Source organism: Pristis pectinata, chromosome 14, assembly GCF_009764475.1.
Source record: "Pristis pectinata isolate sPriPec2 chromosome 14, sPriPec2.1.pri, whole genome shotgun sequence".
Classification (NCBI taxonomy): domain Eukaryota; kingdom Metazoa; phylum Chordata; class Chondrichthyes; order Rhinopristiformes; family Pristidae; genus Pristis; species Pristis pectinata.
This window is the reverse complement of record NC_067418.1, coordinates 26,636,794-26,656,507: the sequence shown is the minus strand read 5'-3', so window position 1 is coordinate 26,656,507 and position 19,714 is coordinate 26,636,794. Positions and strand designations below refer to the sequence as shown.

General features: G+C 40.6%; 1 protein-coding gene across 4 annotated transcripts in view; it reads right to left on the bottom strand.

Annotated features, from left to right (window-relative positions):
* sbf2 (SET binding factor 2) overlaps nt 1–19,714 on the bottom strand; it is a 406,613-nt gene that overhangs the window by 224,663 nt on the left and 162,236 nt on the right. For all 4 annotated transcript variants that reach the window (XM_052028866.1, XM_052028868.1, XM_052028865.1 and 1 more), the window contains exon 4: nt 17,984–18,106. In XM_052028866.1, coding sequence (XP_051884826.1) covers nt 17,984–18,106 — 123 coding nt within the window. The remainder of the gene's footprint in view (nt 1–17,983; nt 18,107–19,714) is intronic.

Genomic DNA, 19,714 nt, shown 5'->3' with positions numbered 1-19,714 from the left:
CATTCTTCTGCGCTTCAAGGAATAAAGTCCTAACCTGTTCAATCTTTCCCTGTAACTCAACTCCTGAAGACCCGGCAACATTCTAGTAAATCTCCTCTGCACTCTTTCAATCTTACTGATATCCTTCCTATTGTTAGGTGACCAGAACTGCACACAATACTCCAAATTTGGCCTCACCAATGTCTTATACAACCGCACCATAACATCCCAACTCCTGTACTCAATACTTTGATTTACTTTGATCCCCTGCATTACTTGTGGTTTGACTCCATGTGCAAGTCAGGATGGAGATAGTGTTCCCATGTTTCTGCTCCTCTTTACCATCTTGGTGATAGTGGATGCAGGTATGGGAGGTGGAATCAATGAAGCAGTGGTTAAGTTGGTTGTACTCCAATCTCATACTTGGTACAGACAGTGCACTTATAATAGTGCATGGAGTGAATATTTAAGGTAGTAGATAGAATAGTAATTTGCATTGTGCTGAAAGGTATCAAGTCTCTTGAATATTACTGCAAATATATTCATCCAGACAAGTGGAGAGTATTCCAATAACACTACTAACTTGTAGATGGTGGAAAAGATTTGGGGAAGTCACCTGGCAAGGAATAGCCAGTCTCATGTGTCCACAGCCATTCTAATTAGTTTTCCGAACACTGGTGATTGCCAGGATATTATAGTTGGGTATTCACCTATGATTATATTGCTAAATATCAAAATGAGCCTGAGGCAGCACATAAATGTTATTTGCCACTTATAAGCCCAAGGCTGAATATTGTTCCTTCCTACATGCAAGCGGAGACTGTCATTTTTTTGCGAGAAGCTGCGAAAACTGAACACTTTGCAATCAACAGCAAACATCCTATCTTTGATTTTATGATTGAGGGAAGTCATGATCTGCTCGATAAAAGCCAGCCTTCCATTACAGGAAATAATGAACGGATAATCTTTTACGGAGACACAAGAGACTGCAGATGCTGAAATCTAGAAGAACAAACAATCTGCTGGAGGAACTCAGTGGGTCAAGCAGCATCTGTTTTAGAAGAAAAGAATTGTCAACGTCTTGGATCGAAACACTACATCAGGACTGAGAATGAAGAGGCGAGATGGCAGTATAAAGGGAAGGGAGTGGTGAGAAAGGAGTCCAAGGTGACTGGTGGGCTGAGGAGGGTTACAAGGTGACAGGCAGGTTGTGCCAGGTAGGGGAGGAGGGCAGGGGTGTAGTTGGGAGACAGAGGCAGGTGAATGATAGATGGAGGCAGTCAAAGAGAGAAAGGAAAGAGGAAAAAGGATTAAAAAAAATCAGATGGAGCAAGGTGGGGGGAAGAGGAGTGCAAAAATTGGGCACAGTTGCTGGAGGGAGATAAGCAGGAATGCAAAGGGCTTCCTGTGCCGGATTCTGATAAGTAAAGGTGGTGAGAATGGAAATTATTAAGGGAGAGGTGAATGGCAGTTGGAACCAGAACCAGAACCAGATTTTTGGGGAGGGGGGGGGGGGGAGGAAAGAGGAACCTCTGGGTGAACAGTGTGTTTGTAGTGGGTGGATGGAACCAAGAGGGGAAAGGGGCAAAGATAGGTAAAGTGGGGTTGTGGGGATGAGAGGGAAAAGTGACAAAAGCAGGATGACCTGAGGATCAGAAGGAGAGAAAGATTCCACTAAGAGACAGATGAACTTATACAACTGAGAAGTTGCTTCATTGTCACCTGTTACTAATGACCAGCTTTTTATTCCCTAGATGCTGTGATGGATTTAATTTCATGTTCTACAAATCATTAATAATCTGGAATACCAGTCCTGTGGCGTAATTACTGTGCTAATATAACCTCAATGGCAATTCTTGGCAATTTCAACAGTGTAAAAGCAATACTATTTCAGAATGTTTTTATTTCCATTGTTGTCCAGACTTCATTTCATTTTACCCAAATCAAGTTGAGGTTAGTAAGCTACTGTTCGTCTTATGCTGTCCCTTGGGATTGAGAAAAATGTACTTTAACTCTGGTTCTGTACGTACCAATGTGACTAATAAGGTCACTGTGAGAATCATAGACTTTTCCACGGATGGGACAGGAGAGTGGGTGGTTTGGCAGATAGTGTACTCCTTCTGCTGTCTGCAGTGGGCTCAATCCTTGGGCCGGGGATTCCCAGAAGTCAGTAGGGATGTTGCACTTTCTCGAGAAAGCTCTGGGAACACCCTTGAATCTTTTCCATCTCTTCCCATAACAGGGCTTGGAACAGAATGTCCATTTTGGAAGTCTGGTGTCAGGAATGCAAATAACAAGGTTTGCCTAATGGAGCCAACTAAGCATAATTAAGGCTCCAATGCTGGGAATATTAGCCCAGGAGACGACACTGACATTGGTTCCAGTGGACACGGAGGATTTTGCAGAGATAACTTGATGGAATCTTTCCAGTACATTATTGTTGTAGATAGTTCAAAGCTCAGAAGGGCAGGGATCACTGCTGCCTGGTAGACCATGAGTTTTATACTGGGTTTAAAGTCTTAGTCTTAATCTTCAAACATCCCTTAACTCACCCAGCTAAAAGCTATGCTGGCACATGAAGGCGATGGTGAACTTTATCACTAATCTCTGCCTCTGATGAGAGGTGGCTCCATATTGGAAGCAGTCCCAACTTTTTCAGAATCTCACCATGAACCTTTAAGGCAGCCTTCTTTGACCAGTCATCACTAAGATTCACTCTATGGTGGACGCCCTTTAACCCCTGCATGGCTTTTTAATGAGTTTCCCTCAAATATATCCCTATCAAATTTGCATTAAGGGCAGGATGTGATGATACGGGCCGTTGTTTCCTGCAGGTTACCATATTCACCAGCAGAGGAGAACTTGTTTTGCCACTTTTGCATTAAAATGGCCATATCACCCATGACCCATTCAGAGCCTGTTTAGGAGACCCTCTGTCCTTAGAAGCTGGTGAAATCCAGGAACATTTCCAGTGGTTCTTGAATTAGTTCCATGTTTTGAAAGTATTTTCAACCCATGCTTTATTCCATTTATTATCATTGTTGAAAATGAATGGCTGGATAGTGTGAACAGAAAAGGTTTGTTGAAAAGTTGCAATGAATCGGGATGGGTTGGGGTGGTCAGAAAGATTCCAACGGATAAAGAGTTGTGGACTACTGACAGTCTATACACCTCTGTGTTACAATATTTCAACTGATGGGAAAAGGACTGATTATTGAGAACAAGGCAGCCACTGATTCTTGGTTTCTTCAAGCTTCCAGTGACTGTCCAGATTACCAGCTCTGTGTCAAGGAGTTTTGTGTAGCAGCTCATCAACCAAACTGGAGCATAGTATTAGGCAGTGCAGAAGTGGAAATTAATAGCACTCCCACGTCAGATAGTGTCTGGAAGTCTACAGATTACATTACTCCACATTTTGATCTTGGCTGTAACTTCCATAGAGGGTTGCAAAAGGTGAATGACTTGTCAAGATTCTCTCCAAGGTATAATGGTGTCAGGTCATGGCAAATATTTTCTCCAGAGGAAGTAATATTGAGTGTTGCAGTCACCAGGTGGTTTGCAAGGTAGAATGCAGTGGCCATGATTTTGCTAAGCTTAGTCAATCTCAACTTTTGGAAGTAATTAGGTATCTACCTACTCTATCTGATAGCTACTGAATTATCAAATGTATATAATCCATTGTTTAAGTTTAGGAAGGCCCAGTTTTGGCCAGGATTCAGTTGTGGCCCTTGTGTGTATTGACAACTATCAACATACCAAGCTTGATGGATGCTGTGGTTGCACTTGCGTCATTTTTTTGTTGACAAACTGATGTAGATGGCTACTCGTCTTTCAGGTGATGGAAACTTAACCCTGGAGAATTATTTCACATTTTTAAATAGTGTCTAAGTCTATAACTTTACAAACTGAACTATTTCTCTAACCTTGACCATCACTACCAATATCCATTGAGTTCCTGAATCCTGAGAAATGAGAATTGCAGGATCTTGGCGAGACCAAGTTTTCAGCTTTATATTGGAAATATAACTTTAATGAATGGACACAAGAAGCTGATGATCTGCTCTCCAAAATAATGTATTTAAAATTTCTATTGTTTCATTCTTAGTTTATTTCTGTTTTCAGTGCAATTGTTACCCTTTCAGGATTCAACTTTAAATATTTGTTTGTAATATCTTTGTATTCAGTGTTATGTACATATTTTTGAATTATTCATATACAAGTAAACACAGACACTCTTTTAAAACAACAAACAAATATTGAAGCAAACAAATGCTCCCCACGCATACAGAAGAGAGAACAATACCTGCAATCAGAACAAGAGTGAAAAATTGAAGGTGAAGCAAACAACACTTCTGCTAAAGCAGCCTTCTATAAGGTTTCCGAATAACAAGTTGCAACATCTTGCAGAAAGCAGGTCAGTGTTGATCACAGGTGCTCAGGTATAAAGTTAAACATCAATCTGGACTCAAGCTGAAGACAGCCAATCCAAACCAAAAGATTGATAAATTTTCTCCATTCTGAAAATGACGACTGCCACAAACTTTATTGTCCAAAGAATCAGTTTTTGGCATGCACCACTTGCCCAATTTTCCCTGTATTGCAGGCAGGGAAAACCAGCTCCTGCTCCATCCAGCTCCTTTGTGTGGTCAGTCAGGAGCTGCAACTGGACACACTTCCCAGAGGTGTAGTCCTCAGTGATACTGAAAGATCCTCTGATCTCCCACATGCTGCAGGAGGAGCACACCACAGCCCTTACTACCATCCTGACAGCACTAAGGCTAAAGAGGGAAGCTAAAAGTACCTGCCTTATCTTACCTTCACCCTCTGCTCAGTCTCCTCGTCAAAGCCTCAGCACTTACCCTCAATCACAGCACTCAGACCTCAACAACAGCCACTCCCAAAAACGGATGCTCCAACATGGCCTCAGAAGAGCCTTTGAGGATATTTTCAATATTAAAGATGCTACATAAATACAATATTTTCTTATTGTATGACTGGCTAAACTACTTTGGTGAAATATTATTGGAGGTGATTATTTACATCATGAGTATTAAAGTGATAGTAAACGAGAGATAACACAATCAACAAGTTGCTATAAATGGACAGGTGCTGCCATGGTCTTTCCAGATAAAATTTCTTCTGTCACAGACAGGAAGATAACATGTGTGGAAAGTTTTGAATGGCCACTGGAAATGGAGACTTATATTGACAATTTGTTACCATCTTTTTTTAAAAAACTGAATGTGTGCTGAATGATCTACTGAAATCCATGCAGACAATACTTTATGGTCTTTGTCATCTCAACTTAATGTCAACAATGTAGTCAATTCAAAGGAACAAAGGATACAAGTTAAGCTTCATCTTAAAGCAAGGAAAATGATTTTTCTTACACTGCTTTTGATGATATGATTAAGAACAAGATATGGCACAGTGCTGACCTGACCAACATCTGACATTCCCTAAATTCTCCTAACAGCAGACTTCATGTAAAGTTTATGATATGTATCAGGTGACATTAATACAATGCAAATCTGCTCAGTTAAGATCTTTCACAGTCACACTGCAGTAGCACTTCTCAAATCATCTTGATATAATGCCCCAAATTCTGTGGTCAGTGGAGAAGAGGGATTTACTTCTATCCTAACGAATGGCTGCTCACAAATATTTAAGCAGGCTCCAGAACAGACTTATTATATTACATCACTTTGAATTTGGCGCCATCTGTAGGGAATCAATGGTGCATAACAAAAAGATTATTACCCTGTAGAGTAATCAACCAGTTTTAAGAATTTTTGAGACAGCAATGGAGGAAGATTTTTTATTAAATAAGATAAAATTCACATATATAGCATTCCTTTGCAGTGATTCAAAACTTCTACTTATCCAACATTTAACAAGATTTTATGAAGTTCCACAGCAGTGTACATTGAAGTACTACACACTTCAAGCTCCCACAAACATCAATGTGATGATAAACACATAACCTGCTTTAGTAACAGTGATTAAGGAATATATATTAGGCAAGACGCTGTAAATAATTATCCTATTCTTCAAAAAAATTGTTATGCGATGAGCATGCTGCCAATTGCACAAAAGGATGGAGTTATGTTCATTGGATTAAGAGATCAGTATAAATATCATAAAGGAAAGTTAAAAAAAATCAAAAGTACATCGAAATATTTTTTCTGGAGGTCAAAACAATACTGTGGAAATTAGATATTTCAGGGCCAGAGCAGTTGTTCAGCAGACATAATGACTTGGTAGGACATTAAAGTCTCAGTTTTTCCTGATAAGGCTCAATGCGTTTATTTTGTTTTTAAACAACAGCAAGAAGTATGCTAAAATAAGTTCACATTAAATCAGTGTCTTTAGTTGATTTCATTTATAAGATCACACACTTTTATATATCAATGTAGTATATCAATGACAGTAACTTTCAGATATGCATTCTTAACTATGCATGCATGGACGCCAGAAGTTATTGGAGGTTACTGTGAGCTTTACACAGCTATAACTCTATAAAACCTCTATTAATTTTGCAACTACTATCACAGAATCTGTAGTAAGTTACTTAATATGGTCAAGTATTATTAGGTTGAGTATGCATTAAGGGCCCATTTAGATCACATGAATGAACAAAGTTTTCAGAGCATTTTACAGCAACAAAAGTTGAATCTTAATGGCCCAGCAAAATGGCCCCACAAACCAACTGGTTCAAGGAGTTAGCGATTCACAATAAATCCTGCCCTTGTCAGTGACAGTAATATACTATGATTGAATTAAACACCTGTTAGTTCAATTAATATCAGCCTATTTCATCTGGAGAAAACTGTAAAAACTGTACCCAGCAAAAATACCCTGGATCACCAATATCTTCAATACTTTCACATTTAGCATCATATGTACAAACTTCAGAAAGTTGCTGTTTGTTTTTGGGTTAATAATTGTACCAGTAATTTCACCAACTTTTACTGCAGAGTCTTGGCCATTGTTTAGTGATGCTTTGGTGAAGTCTTGCATTTCATTGTCATGACTGCTGCCTTTTAAATGAACTGTTAAAACATGTCTGTGTCTTCCCTGCTTCCCCCTTTCAGAAGGTTCTCCTCGTAAAATAGTCCATATGCATCTTGATTAAATTCCCAAAGGGAGCAACAAGAATACTCTTTGACAAAAACTCGCCATGGACAACAAAACACATCAATTGTTTGTATATCAAAATACAAGATGAAAGACCTGTGAATAAGATGTCAAATTCAATCAGATGACTATGAATATGTAAAAGTGTTTTAATTAACTGCTTGTATTTTGTATGCTATTTCTCAGCCAAATGCCACATAGGTCTTGAAAATGAACAAGAAGCAATGAACACACTACTGAGTGTTAATACTCTGCATCTGTAAATACTCTGTTGTGCTAGGTGTGAGAGATCAATTCTATTGCTTAATTGGACATAAAACATCCTATGCCACTATTTAAGAGATGTTAAGTTATCCCTTGCTCTCTCACCAATTTCCCACATTCACTCTTGCAGAAATGGAATATTTAGACCTACCCGTTCTGGGCAAAACGCTATGGTCATTATGTTTCCAAAACTGCAACACTAACTGCATTTCAAAAGTACCTAGTTAGTTATAAAACAATTTGGAATAACCTGAAAAGGGACATGAAAGGTGGTATAAAAATTGATATTTTCCTTTTTTCTTATTAAGACTGTATATTTATTATGAATAAAAGAACATTAACAGAAATAGCATAATGAGCAACAAGCAAAGCTGGGCACAAAATACATGCCCAAATATACATAAAGCATAGTTGAATGACTATAGATTGGTGTAAACACTCTATAACTACTGTATGAATTTATCCCTTATATTCCCACTTTTCATGACAAGTGAGACTCCAAGAGCCAAAAAAGGAACTGCACGGGAAACTGGGGACTGAAAGAGGCCATTTGGTTCAACCAGGCCATGCCAACCTTTATACTTCACTCTAGCCTCCTTGTCTTTTCTCATCAAAATTCATCAGCATGGCATTCAATTCCTAATGTATCCTATTTCTCCATATCTTTTCAATAATTATGTTGACCAGAATTGCACACAATACACCAAGTGTAGACTGACCAAGGTTCAATACAAATTTAGCATAACCTTTCTAGTTTTCTATTTTATTCCTTTCAAGATAAACCATTGTACTTGGTTTGCTCTCTTTCCGGCCCTGCTTACTTATAGTAAAACTTTTAGTATGAACATTGAATTTTCCAATTTCAGGCAGCTCACACCCTTAGTGGTTTCCACACACGCTCACCAAGGTTTTTTCCCTTTGTTCACCTTTCCCTTCTCTTCCCCTACCTTGTTCGATGTAATCATCATCTCCTCTGCCTTTCCCCCCGCCCCCCGCCCCCACCACATTTTTTTGTTCCAGATCCTGGCATCTGCAGTCTCTTTTGTCTTCAACTTACGAGTGTTTGCTGTACTGGTACTTTAAGATCCCTTTGTTCTACTTATATTCAAACATTTCAAGTAATAAGGAACCTCCCTATTCTTCCCAGTGGTGCAGCTAGTAGAGCTGCTGCCTCACAACTCCAGCTGTCTGGGTTCAATTTGATCTCATATGTGGAGTTTACACATATTTCGTGTGACCATTTAGGTTTCTTCCAGGTGCTCTGGTTTCCCGCTTGAAAAGTCTATTGGCTATTGTAAAATTGTCCCTGGTAGAGGTGGGTGGTAGAATTGATGGGAATGTGGGGAGAATAAGTTGCAAAGAAAACTTTGTTGGGGGAAAGCTTCTGCTGTAAGCTGACATTATCTCAATTGACTGAATGGCCTCTTGCTTTGCCATAAGGAAATATGGGAATGTACTACCTCACATTTACCTGTGTTAAGCTTCAAAAGCCAATTATTTGCCCATCTGCAGTTTATTAATAGCTGCTTTTATTGTAATTGTTCTAGATGTAGACTATCCTGTCCCCATAATTTGGCATCAGCAACAATTATAAATTGCATTCTTGATTCCAAAATATAAACTATTAAGGCAACTTGTAAACTAGTCCCAATGTTGATCTCTAGAGAATACCTTTATCCACCTTATTTCATGATGAACAGCTACTCTTTATTCCTTCTTTTTGCTTTCTCTTTTGAAACCAGCCAGCTATGTGTCCCTTGACTCTCCACTCTTTGGCACAATTCATTAGTCTACCATGGGGTACCTTATAAAACAATATAGACAGGTGAAGCAAGTGGGTAAAATATGGCAGATGGAATATAATGTGGAAAAATGTGATATTTTTGATTTTGACAGTAATAATACAAAAGCAGGGAGTTAAGTGCAGAGAAGGAGATTTCTGTTGTACAGAGCGATCTGGGTGTCTTCATCCCTGAGGCAGCAAAGATTGACAGGCAGGTACAGCAAATAATTAAGAAGGAAATGGATTGCTGGCCTTTACTGCAAAAAGGGACGGAGGAAAAAAATGGAAGAGAGGCAAAGATAGACAATATTTTTGTAATGCGGGGGAGTTGGGGTAACAGGAAAAGGCAGGAAAATGAAATTAAGCCAGTATCAGGTCAGCCATAATCTTACTAAAAGGTGGAACAGGTTCAAGGAGTTACATAGTTTAATCCTGTTCTTTTTTTTTATTAGTATGTTCTTATGATAATTTGTTTGCAAAGAAACATTTGAGTAGGGTGTGTTTTCGTGACAACTGATGCCAATACATTCTGATTGTTTAGGTGGGACTCTTTATTTGGATTAATTTTACCTTGGCTCTGTGTTCTCCATGCTAAACTAGAGCAAAAGCATGTAAAATTACCAAGTTACAGAAGGCATTCATGTAAATAGGTACAGGTTTAACTGCAGGAAATAGAGAGCGGCATGTCTAATGGGTGTTAAATCAGTCCACATTTGCCACTTACTGGCAGGGAAGAGACTGTGGGGTTGGACAGTTCCGTCAAGAGCTGCACTTACTTGGAAGGGAAAATTTTTTAATATTAACCCCCCATAGCAATGAAAGGCATTCAAGATCAATATGTTGTATGGAAGTCTACTGAGCTGTGGCACCCTTCACAAAGAAGGTGTTGCTTGAGACATATAAATTCCAAGCAGAGAACATAATTGCTTCACAAGATTTCCCACATAGGAGGTACTATGATTTAACCTTTTGGAAAGTGAGTGGCTGCTTAAAGATGCTGAAGTCTTTTGACGAGAAGGGTAAAGAAACGTCCTTGTCACAGCTGAGTATCAAGGCTCTCATCCCAGTCCTGCAAATCCTGATAGCCCACATGTTCAATATACACATGCCCCTATCATTGATGTCCTTGCTTTTTCATAAGGTACATTGACAGGGCAGAAAGAAGCACAGACACCAGATACATGCATGACATATGGACAAATAAAAGTGAAACCAAGAGCAGCCAAGGATGCCAACATTGTCCACCTGCCATTATATGTTTATCCACTGTCGTAAGTTGCAGCTATGTGATTAACCAGGATAAACGTAATGGATGGCAAACTGTGGAAAACTTGGACATGAGAGAGCCTCCTGCACATCAATTGTCTGCTAAAACTGCAGAAAGGAGGACTCAAAACTTGGAAGCAGAGGACAGAAGATACCATTACACCAACAATCCTACCTCCAACATCACCCACATGACAAGCACCAAGTCAAGGAACGAGAAAGAGAAAAAGGAGGAAACACAGAGTAACAAAATATCATGGAGAAGTTATGTTACAGGCCTCTAAAAACCATTACTGAACCAAGTCCATAGGCCACAGTCAAGATTGAAAGTGACCTAAAGGCAGGGGCAAACTGGATCACTCAATGAAGGAAAATAAAAGCCCACAAAGCTACAGGGGTGCATGGGGGAAGCCGTCTGGGGGCAATGACTCTAAGGAATGAAAAGATGGCCATTTTCCAGTAGCTCCTGTTACATCCCAGCCCATCATTCTGGACAGCAAAATAATAGGAATCATTAATGCGGCTGGATGATCCAGCAGAGATATCAGCAACACAATGCTTCATCCAAAGTCCTGATTTGAAGGGTAAAAGATCCAAAGTTGTGTAATGTCTTCAGGAATCCTGCAGATGGAGACTGTGACAATACACCATGTCTAACTAAATAGGTCAGTTCAGTCCAAAAACTGAAAAACTCATCCTTAAATCCCTCAATACCATGAAAGCATCCTTCTCTGACCATGGCCTCCTGCTAGCTGACTGCCACCTATAGGAAAATGCGAGTGTTGACAGAGGGATATGGAAGCTGGCCACAAAAAACATCAAGGGACTCAAGAGGGATGACATGACTGGAGAACTGTGAAACCCCTCTTTGATTCCCTGATGCACTGGAGGAGGAGGAGTCAAGGTGATCATCAAGTTCTTTATTCTCAGAGGTTTTCAGTCAGCAAGTGCGAGTCAGAAGGAGATGTGCTAACTCTAGGATAGAATACAGAATATATTCCTTCAGCACTCAATAGGGTAGATGTTGAGGAGGAGGAAGAAACAGAAAACCTCATTCATTGCCTCTGAATTCTCCAAAATCATCTTCTTGCCTCCTCTTCCAAAAGGTTCACAGAGTGAGCTCCATAATTAGCTACCTCAAGGAAGAGGACAGATCAATAACATACACATTAGGAATCTGGAATTCCTTCTGTGCCTGGCCATACAATCTAAAGGCCACACACAATACAGCCTCCCTGTCTATTTTGAAGGTTTTAGATGACTGTATGCAGGAGCGTTTGGACCAACAATTGATCATTCAGCCCATTTATTCAAGGTAAATAAGACTCTTGGAAGCAATGGCATGCCAGTCAAGTTGTACCTGGGACTGGATCAGACCAAACTTGCTAGAAGTGTAGAAATCTAAAGAGATAGATAAATGTCTAGATGTAAAAGGAGTCTAAAAGGATACAGTGTCTGAGTGAGAATGTTGTACTGAGGTAGATGATTAGTTATGGTTATACTGAACGGGGCAGGCTCGAAGGGCCAAAAGGCTACTCATGCTCTTACTTTCCTTGTTTCTATGTTTCTACAAGCTACGTTTCCAGGTGGCAGCATGTGAGGGTCCACAAGGAGGGGAATCATCATTCTCATCTACAGGTTGAAATGGAGGGAGGAGGGTGGGGAGTAAGATCAGAAATTGGAAACCCTACTCACTGCTTAATGCGGATTACATAGTCATCAGCAAATGAGTCAAATCTGTTCAGGTCCTGCGATTCTCCTGGACCATCCTTGCACCATAGCTGAAAAGAGGATCTGATAACCTAACCTTCATACTGGAGGAGTTGTGGAGGGAGTGGATGCATGCCTAGTCAACCTAGACTAGGAGAAGGCCTTTGAAAGAATATCACACTCATACATGATGGATGTGCCCTCCAATAAGGGGTTTGAGCAGGGAATCCTTAAATGGATCTGATTGCTCGAAATAGCTATCAGCATGTAGTCTGAAGCAATGGGTGGGAAAATGAAAGTTCACCAAGGTAAAGGCAGCAAAACATGGGAATACTGTATCTGCAGAATCACCATCCAAGTTGCACTCCATATTGACTTGGAAAAATATATCATTGGTCCTTCATTGTTACTACCTTTACCAGAAGCATTGCAATAGTTTGAGACAGCAAGTCACCGTCACCTTCCAAAAGGCAATCATGGAAGGGTAATAATAGGCTAAATCCAAAAAAAAAACAAATAAGGATTCATTTTGGAAAAAACTGTTCCAGAGGTTCACACTGGGAAAAATACCAAATGCTGTTGGAAAACTATCACAGTGAAAGATACCCTCTGGTTTTGTCAAAACTCACAGGCATTCAAAACTCATAGGAAAGTGATGCCCATGACCAAATACTGCAAACTGGCACATTCTGTGGTTCAGGACTACATGTTAAGCTGGATACAGCCACTGCCAAGACTCTGTGGGAAAAGGCCACAGTTTCAACAATTCCCATCATTGCACATTAATTTGTGTTCAACTCCATGAATTAATTTGGTCATGGGCTGTATATAATTGATAACTAATGTGGTGCTATCATAAAATTATTGCAATAACTTGATTTACAATGAAAATATTGACTTGAATGTTCTGCAATATATAATACAATATTTTAATGAATAAAGTAACAATGAAAGAAAGAAATCCACTTTCTTCAGCACAGTTCATGGATTCCCAACATTGCACATAAATCATCATATTGACAAAGTTTGCAGTGGCCAGGAATAAATCATATCAAATTAGTAACATGTAGTAATACATTAACTTTTTTGGTCATTTCCCACAGCATCAATGACTTTTGAAACACTTGTAATTATTCACATTGTCAAAACAGATCATTGCCCCCTCCTTGTAACTTCAAATACACTTTATTTCAAATTAAGAAAATGTCAGCCAAATATGACGACGTTATTAACCGACTGCCACTGTCATATTTGCCAAATTAGACTCTTTCTCTTCCAGAAAAGCAAGAATCTCTATCCCGATTTGGTATACCCTGCTCCATGATTAGAGTGTGAAAGAGCAAATGAGCATTCTTTGCTCCTATTTCTGGTCACAATCCTTCAAAAAGCCTGCTATGTAGTGATCCGCCTTTAATGGAATTTAAAATGTTAACTACTTCTTTCAGTTACTTGCATTAAAAAAAAATCAGAGGACATACTATTGGATACCAGAGCTTTGTTTCTACTACTCTGTTTCTACTGGTCAGGAGAGTCATGCAACGCAGGAAAAAGTCCCGTGGCCCATTGAATCAGTGACCATCAAGCAACCATTTACAGTAATCTACAACAATCCCATTTTATTCTCTCCATGATTCTACAATTCACCTACAATCGTGGGCAATTTACAGAGGCCATATTACCTAGCAACCCACATCTTTGAGATGTGGGAAGAAACCCAAGAGAATCCCACATGCCCACAGAGAGAAAATACAAACTCCACACAGATGAGGTGACAAGTGTTTGAGACCAGCAAGATCCCAAGGCTCTACCCCTGGCCTGTCAGTAATGAGTGCTGAAGGCCCCAGAAGGTGGGCAGATGGGAGTCAAGATGTGACAGGAGAGAACCACTCTGTTGGAAAGTGTGAGGTTCCACAGCCCACTTTGAACTCTTGAGCCATGGCCTCTGTCAGCCATGAGTTTTCACCTCATCGGAAAATTGTGGGTTCAATCCTGGGTAGAAGGTAAAGACCCCAGGCTAACACAAACTATAGGAGTGTTGCACTGTCAGCAGTGCCACCTCTCAGTGCCCCACTTGTTACTCCTCGGCAATTAGCCCAGTTCAGTGTGTAATTTTCAACCACAGAGTCAATAAGAGTTTCAAATAACAGGTAAAGCCAGATTATACACAAAATCCTCCACAGTCATCTTCCATATGCATATCATATAAACTAAGTGTTGCACAATTTGAAATATCAGTACAGGAAGTCCCCAACTTACTAACACCCGTACTTATGAACCGACCTTCGTGGTCGGTTCGTAAGCAGGCCCGGCCCCCAATCCTACCACTGCAGCAGTACACCTTCTTTGGCCCAACCCCAGGCCAAGTGCGCATATGCAGCCGGGGAACCCCAGGCCAAGTGCGTATGTGCGGCTGGGGCCATGTGAGGCCGCGATCCCTTGCCCAAGTGCGCATGCGCGGCCACAATCCCCTGCCCAAGTGCGCATGCGCGGCCGCGATCCCCGGCCCAAGTGCACATGCGCAGACACTGTTCCGAGTTGCATACAAAATCGGGTTATGAAGAGTCTCAAAAATGGAACTTATTTGTAACCCAGGGACTTCCTGTATTTGCATTCTGACTATAACTAACCAATAGGCTGTTTTCAAATCTTCTGCATTGCCACATATTTACCAAAACACAATGTTATCACAGAGAGGAATATTTCCCAATTTTCTCATCAGAAAGTATATGTGCCACACCCAGAACTGCTGAAAGAATAAGTTAACAGTTAGGCCATTTTTTCTTGCCATGTAATCAAATAAGATGCCAGTTGTGCTTTATCATCGAAAGTAGCTGACAGATTCAGGACTTGAACTGATAACCCTAGGTCACAACCCAATGCCTAACAAGCTTCAAAACAGTATTGGGTCAAAACACGTACTTTGAAAACCACCGGCATAGAAGGCATGTCACAAAAAGTTAGATCTGCTTATGGAATTTGCATAAACCATTGAAAATTTGGCATATTCTAAAAACACTACAGTACACCACCACCACACTCATGCAATCAGGGGAAGCTGGATGAGATGTAAAAAAAAGCACATTGTTCAATCTGCTATGCAAGACCCAAGTGTGTTTTCTTAAATATCCAAATGCTCTGAAATGATAGATTGAGGCTACCATTCAGCTGAAATCAGCTCTACTCCCTTGGAAGTTAATAACTGCATGCCATTCATTATCACGTGAAAAGATTTTACAACAAAATGTTACTGGGCTTCCACATAGAGATCTCGCTACATTGTAACATCTCACAATGATGACAAAGTTATAGAAAATGTACCTTGAATGCCATTGTTTGTGACAGTCAAATAGCCAGCTTAATACCATCATCCATCATTGGTCCCAAATGAGTTTAGAGGGAGCGCAGTGGCCAGGTCCTTGGTAAGCTTACAGGGAGCGCTGGAAAAGGAGTCCCGATAAATTTGAAGGGAGAGCAGGAAATACCACCTTATAAGTCAGGTGCCGAACTATCAGAATTTCTGAATAGTCGGCCAGGGAATTACCAGACTTTTAATTTACAAAGCCTTTCAGTCACAAAAACTCATCAATCGTTACTCTTTGTTTCCTGTCACTAAATCAATTTGCCATTCCCTCTCAGATCCCACAGGCTTTTACTTTTCCAACCAAAGACATACTGAGCACCAATTTAATTAAATAGCTGGGAAGGAACTTCCAAACTGGGAAGGAACGCCAAAAGGCTTTGGCGAGTAGGGTTAAGGAGAATCCCAAGGCTTTTTTCTCGTATGTGAAGAGCAAAAGGATGACGAGAGTAAAGGTAGGTCCGATTAGAGGCAAAGGTGGGAAGATGTGCCTGGAAGCTGTGGAAGTGGGTGAGGTTCTCAATGAATACTTCTCTTCAGTATTCACCAAGGAGAGGGGTCTTGATGACACTGAGGACAGTGTTGGTAAGGTTAATGTTCTAGAGTATGTAGATATCAAGAAAAGGTGTGTTGGAGTTGTTGGAAATATTAGGACAGATAAGTCCCCAGGGCCTGACGGAATATTCCCCAGGCTGCTTCGCAAGGCGAGGGAGGAGATTGCTGAACCGTTGGCTAGGATCTGAGTCCTCGTTGTCCACGGGAATGGTACCAGAGGACTGGAGGGTGGCGAATGTTGTCCCCTTGTTCAAGAAGGGTAGTAGGGATAGTCCAGGGAATTACAGACCAGTGAGCCTTACGTCTGTGGTGGGCAAGCTGTTAGAAAGGATTCTAAGAGATAGGATCTATGAGCATTTAGAGAATCATGGACTGATTAGGGACAGCCAGCATGGCTTCGTGAAGGGAAGATCTTGCCTCACAAGCCTGATAGAGTCCTTTGAGGAGGTGACCAAGAAGATTGATGAGGGTAGTGCAGTAGATGTGGTCCACATGGATTTTAGCAAGGCATTTCACAAGGTTCCACATGGTAGGCTTCTTCAAAAGGTCAGAGAGCAAGGGATCCAGGGAGGCTTGGCCATGTGGATTCAGAATTAGCTTGCCTGTAGAAAGCAGAGGGTTGTGGTGGAGGGAATGCATTCAGATTGGAGAGCTGTGACTAGTGGTGTCCCACAAGGATCGGTTCTGGGACCTCTACTTTTCATGATATTTATTAATGACTGGGATGAGGAGGTGGAAGGGTGGGTTAGCAAGTTTGCAGATGACACAAAGGTCGGTGGTGTTGTGGATAGTGTGGACAGGTGTTCAAGCTTACAGAGGGATATTGATAGGATGCAGAGCTGGGCTGACAAGTGGCAGATGGAGATCAATCTGGAGAAGTGTGAGGTGGTACACTTTGGAAGGACTAACTCCAAGGCAGAGTACAAGGTTAATGGCAGGATTCTGGGCAGTGTGGAGGAGCAGAGGGATTTGGGGGTTCATATCCACAGATCCCTGAAAGTTGCCTCAAAGGTGGATAGGGTAGTTAAGAAAGCTTATGGGATGTTAGCTTTCATAAGTCGTGGGATCAAGTTTAAGAGCCGCGAGGTGATGATGCAGCTCTACAAAACTCTGGTTAGACCACAGTTGGAGTACTGTGTCTAATTCTGGTCACCTCATTATAGGAAGGATGTGGAAGCGCTGGAAAGAGTGCAGAGGAGATTTACCAGGATGCTGCCTGGATTGGAGAGTATGGATTATGAGGAGAGACTAAGGGAGCTAGGGCTTTACTCATTGGAGAGAAGGAGGATGAGGGGAGACATGACAGAGGTATACAAAATATTAAGAGGAATAGATAGAGTGCACAACCAGCACCTCTTTCCCAGGGCACCAATGCTCAATACAAGAGGGCATGGCTTTAAGGTAATGGGTGGAAAGTTCAAGAGAGATATCGGAGGGAGGTTTTTCACCCAGAGAGTGGTAGGTACATGGAATGCGCTGCCTGGGGTAGTGGTGGAGGCTGATATGTTGGACAAGTTCAAGAGATTGTTAGATAAGTATATGGAGGAATTTAAAATAGGGGGTATGTGGGAGGAAGGGGTTAGTTAGTCTTAGGCGTGGTTTAAAGGTCAGCACAACACGGTGGGCCAAAGGGCCCGTATTGTGCTATATTGTTCTATGGTACTAACATATAAAAACAAGCAGCATTGGAGCTTTCCAGTTTTTAAAAAGATTTTAATTACAAATACGATATGAACAGGGCAAGAAAAAGTTAGATTGTCAACTTCATTGAACTCAAAGGAAATATTCATGAAATATTTTCAGTCTTCACTCGTGAGAATCAGATTTTCATTAGCTGTGCAGCCATCAAGGATTTAATGTGCATTAATTCAATAATTAAACACACAACATGATTTTAAAAAAATATGGAAGGGTAATTATAATAAGTTTACCTTGAAAATTTCAGGATAATCCAGTTGAGACACTAGCACCAAACTTTTAGGTGCAAACACCTGTGCAGGTTGGATTAACCCCGTATCCTCCTCCTCGCCTTCTAATTCATCACGTTTGCATCCCTACAGCATATTTCAGAGATTGAAAACAATTTGAGTCAATGTACAAAGAAACTCCATCATATAATATACCAACCCATATTTCTCTGCATTTGAGAACTATAAATTCAAGTTTTAAGTTTTGAAAAATCATATTTTCTGAATGCTTTGTCAAATAAAGCTATGGCTGACACTTGAACTATAACGTAGGTGGTGTTAAAATTTCTAAAAATGTCAACACCGAAGCAACAATCATATCAAATTAAACTTCTAACACCACAGAATTTGCCATAATTTTGAAATCATGGTACTGTGCTTGCCACTGATCTCTGGAAAAAAAAAACTCCCATTTTTCCAATGCTTGCTGCTGTCAGACGTCAAAGGGGATTCAAAAAGATCCCTTGATGTCCAGGAGCTATGATGTCATCAAATTAGCTTAGTAGTCAATCATAAGAACTCTTATACTGTATATCAGGAAGCAAACGCACAATTTTAGTTAACTTCTTATCCACTATATAGAATACTATATAAAGATCAGAACATGCACTTATAATTAAGATGGAAAATGACATATCGAATATCAAACTACTTCAAATTAAAACATTTCAAACTGTGACAAAACACAATGGACTTTGCAATACAATAATCAACTTTTCTTGTAGTTCACCTTGCCATTAAAAACTTACCCAAACTTCAGATCAACTAGTTCATAACAAGTTTAAATTTACACTCTTTTTGGTGGTTTGCCCCGATTTCAGTGGAAAAAGATGCAAACACCACTGATGGAAAATTGTAGAGTTGCTAATTGCAACTTCAGTATCTCCATGGTTCATTACACATGCATAGAAATACCAAAGCAGATCTCAGCTTCAGGGTAATGTCAGTGAATGTCAATGGTTTCACTAGCATTACTACGACTAAATCCATGCCAATACTTTGCTTCTGCCTACAATAGCAAGTGTTTTAGTACAGCACAGCAGCTTGTTAGGCCAGTTCAAAAGCCAATTAAAGAATCAACCTCATTGCTGATGCCCTGGAATCACCCTGGGCTAGAATAGGCAAGGAAGGCAGATTTCTATCCCCAAAAGAAATTAGCAATGTTAATTAAAAGAGCTAAGCAATCCTATAACCAATAGATCAGAGAAAAGCTCTGAAGTCCTGCCACATCCCAATGTGAATGCTGGGATAAATTAAACAGCTCATGGGAAGAGAAGGTGCCTTCCTCATAGATGGAGGATGCAGAACATGAGCACCAAAGACAAGCTGATTAACCTGTAACCAGATTCAGCCAGGAATACTGACTAAAGATTGAAAGTGGGAACTCCAGCTTAGCACTGAGGGAGACTTGCCCCCAAAAATTCTTAGCCACACAGATACATGATAAGTGGGGAGAGATTTAAAAGAGACCTGAGAGGTAACTTCTTTACACAGAGGGTAGTAAGTATCTGGAATGAGCTGCCAGAGGAAATGGTTGAGGCGGGTACAATTGCAACATTCAAGAGGGATTTGGATAGGTACATGGAGGGGAGGGGCTTGGAGGGTTATGGGCCAAACACGGGCAACTGGGACTACCAGGGAGGATGCTGTGGTCGGCATGGACCAGTTGAGCCAAAAGGGCCTGTTTCCATGCTG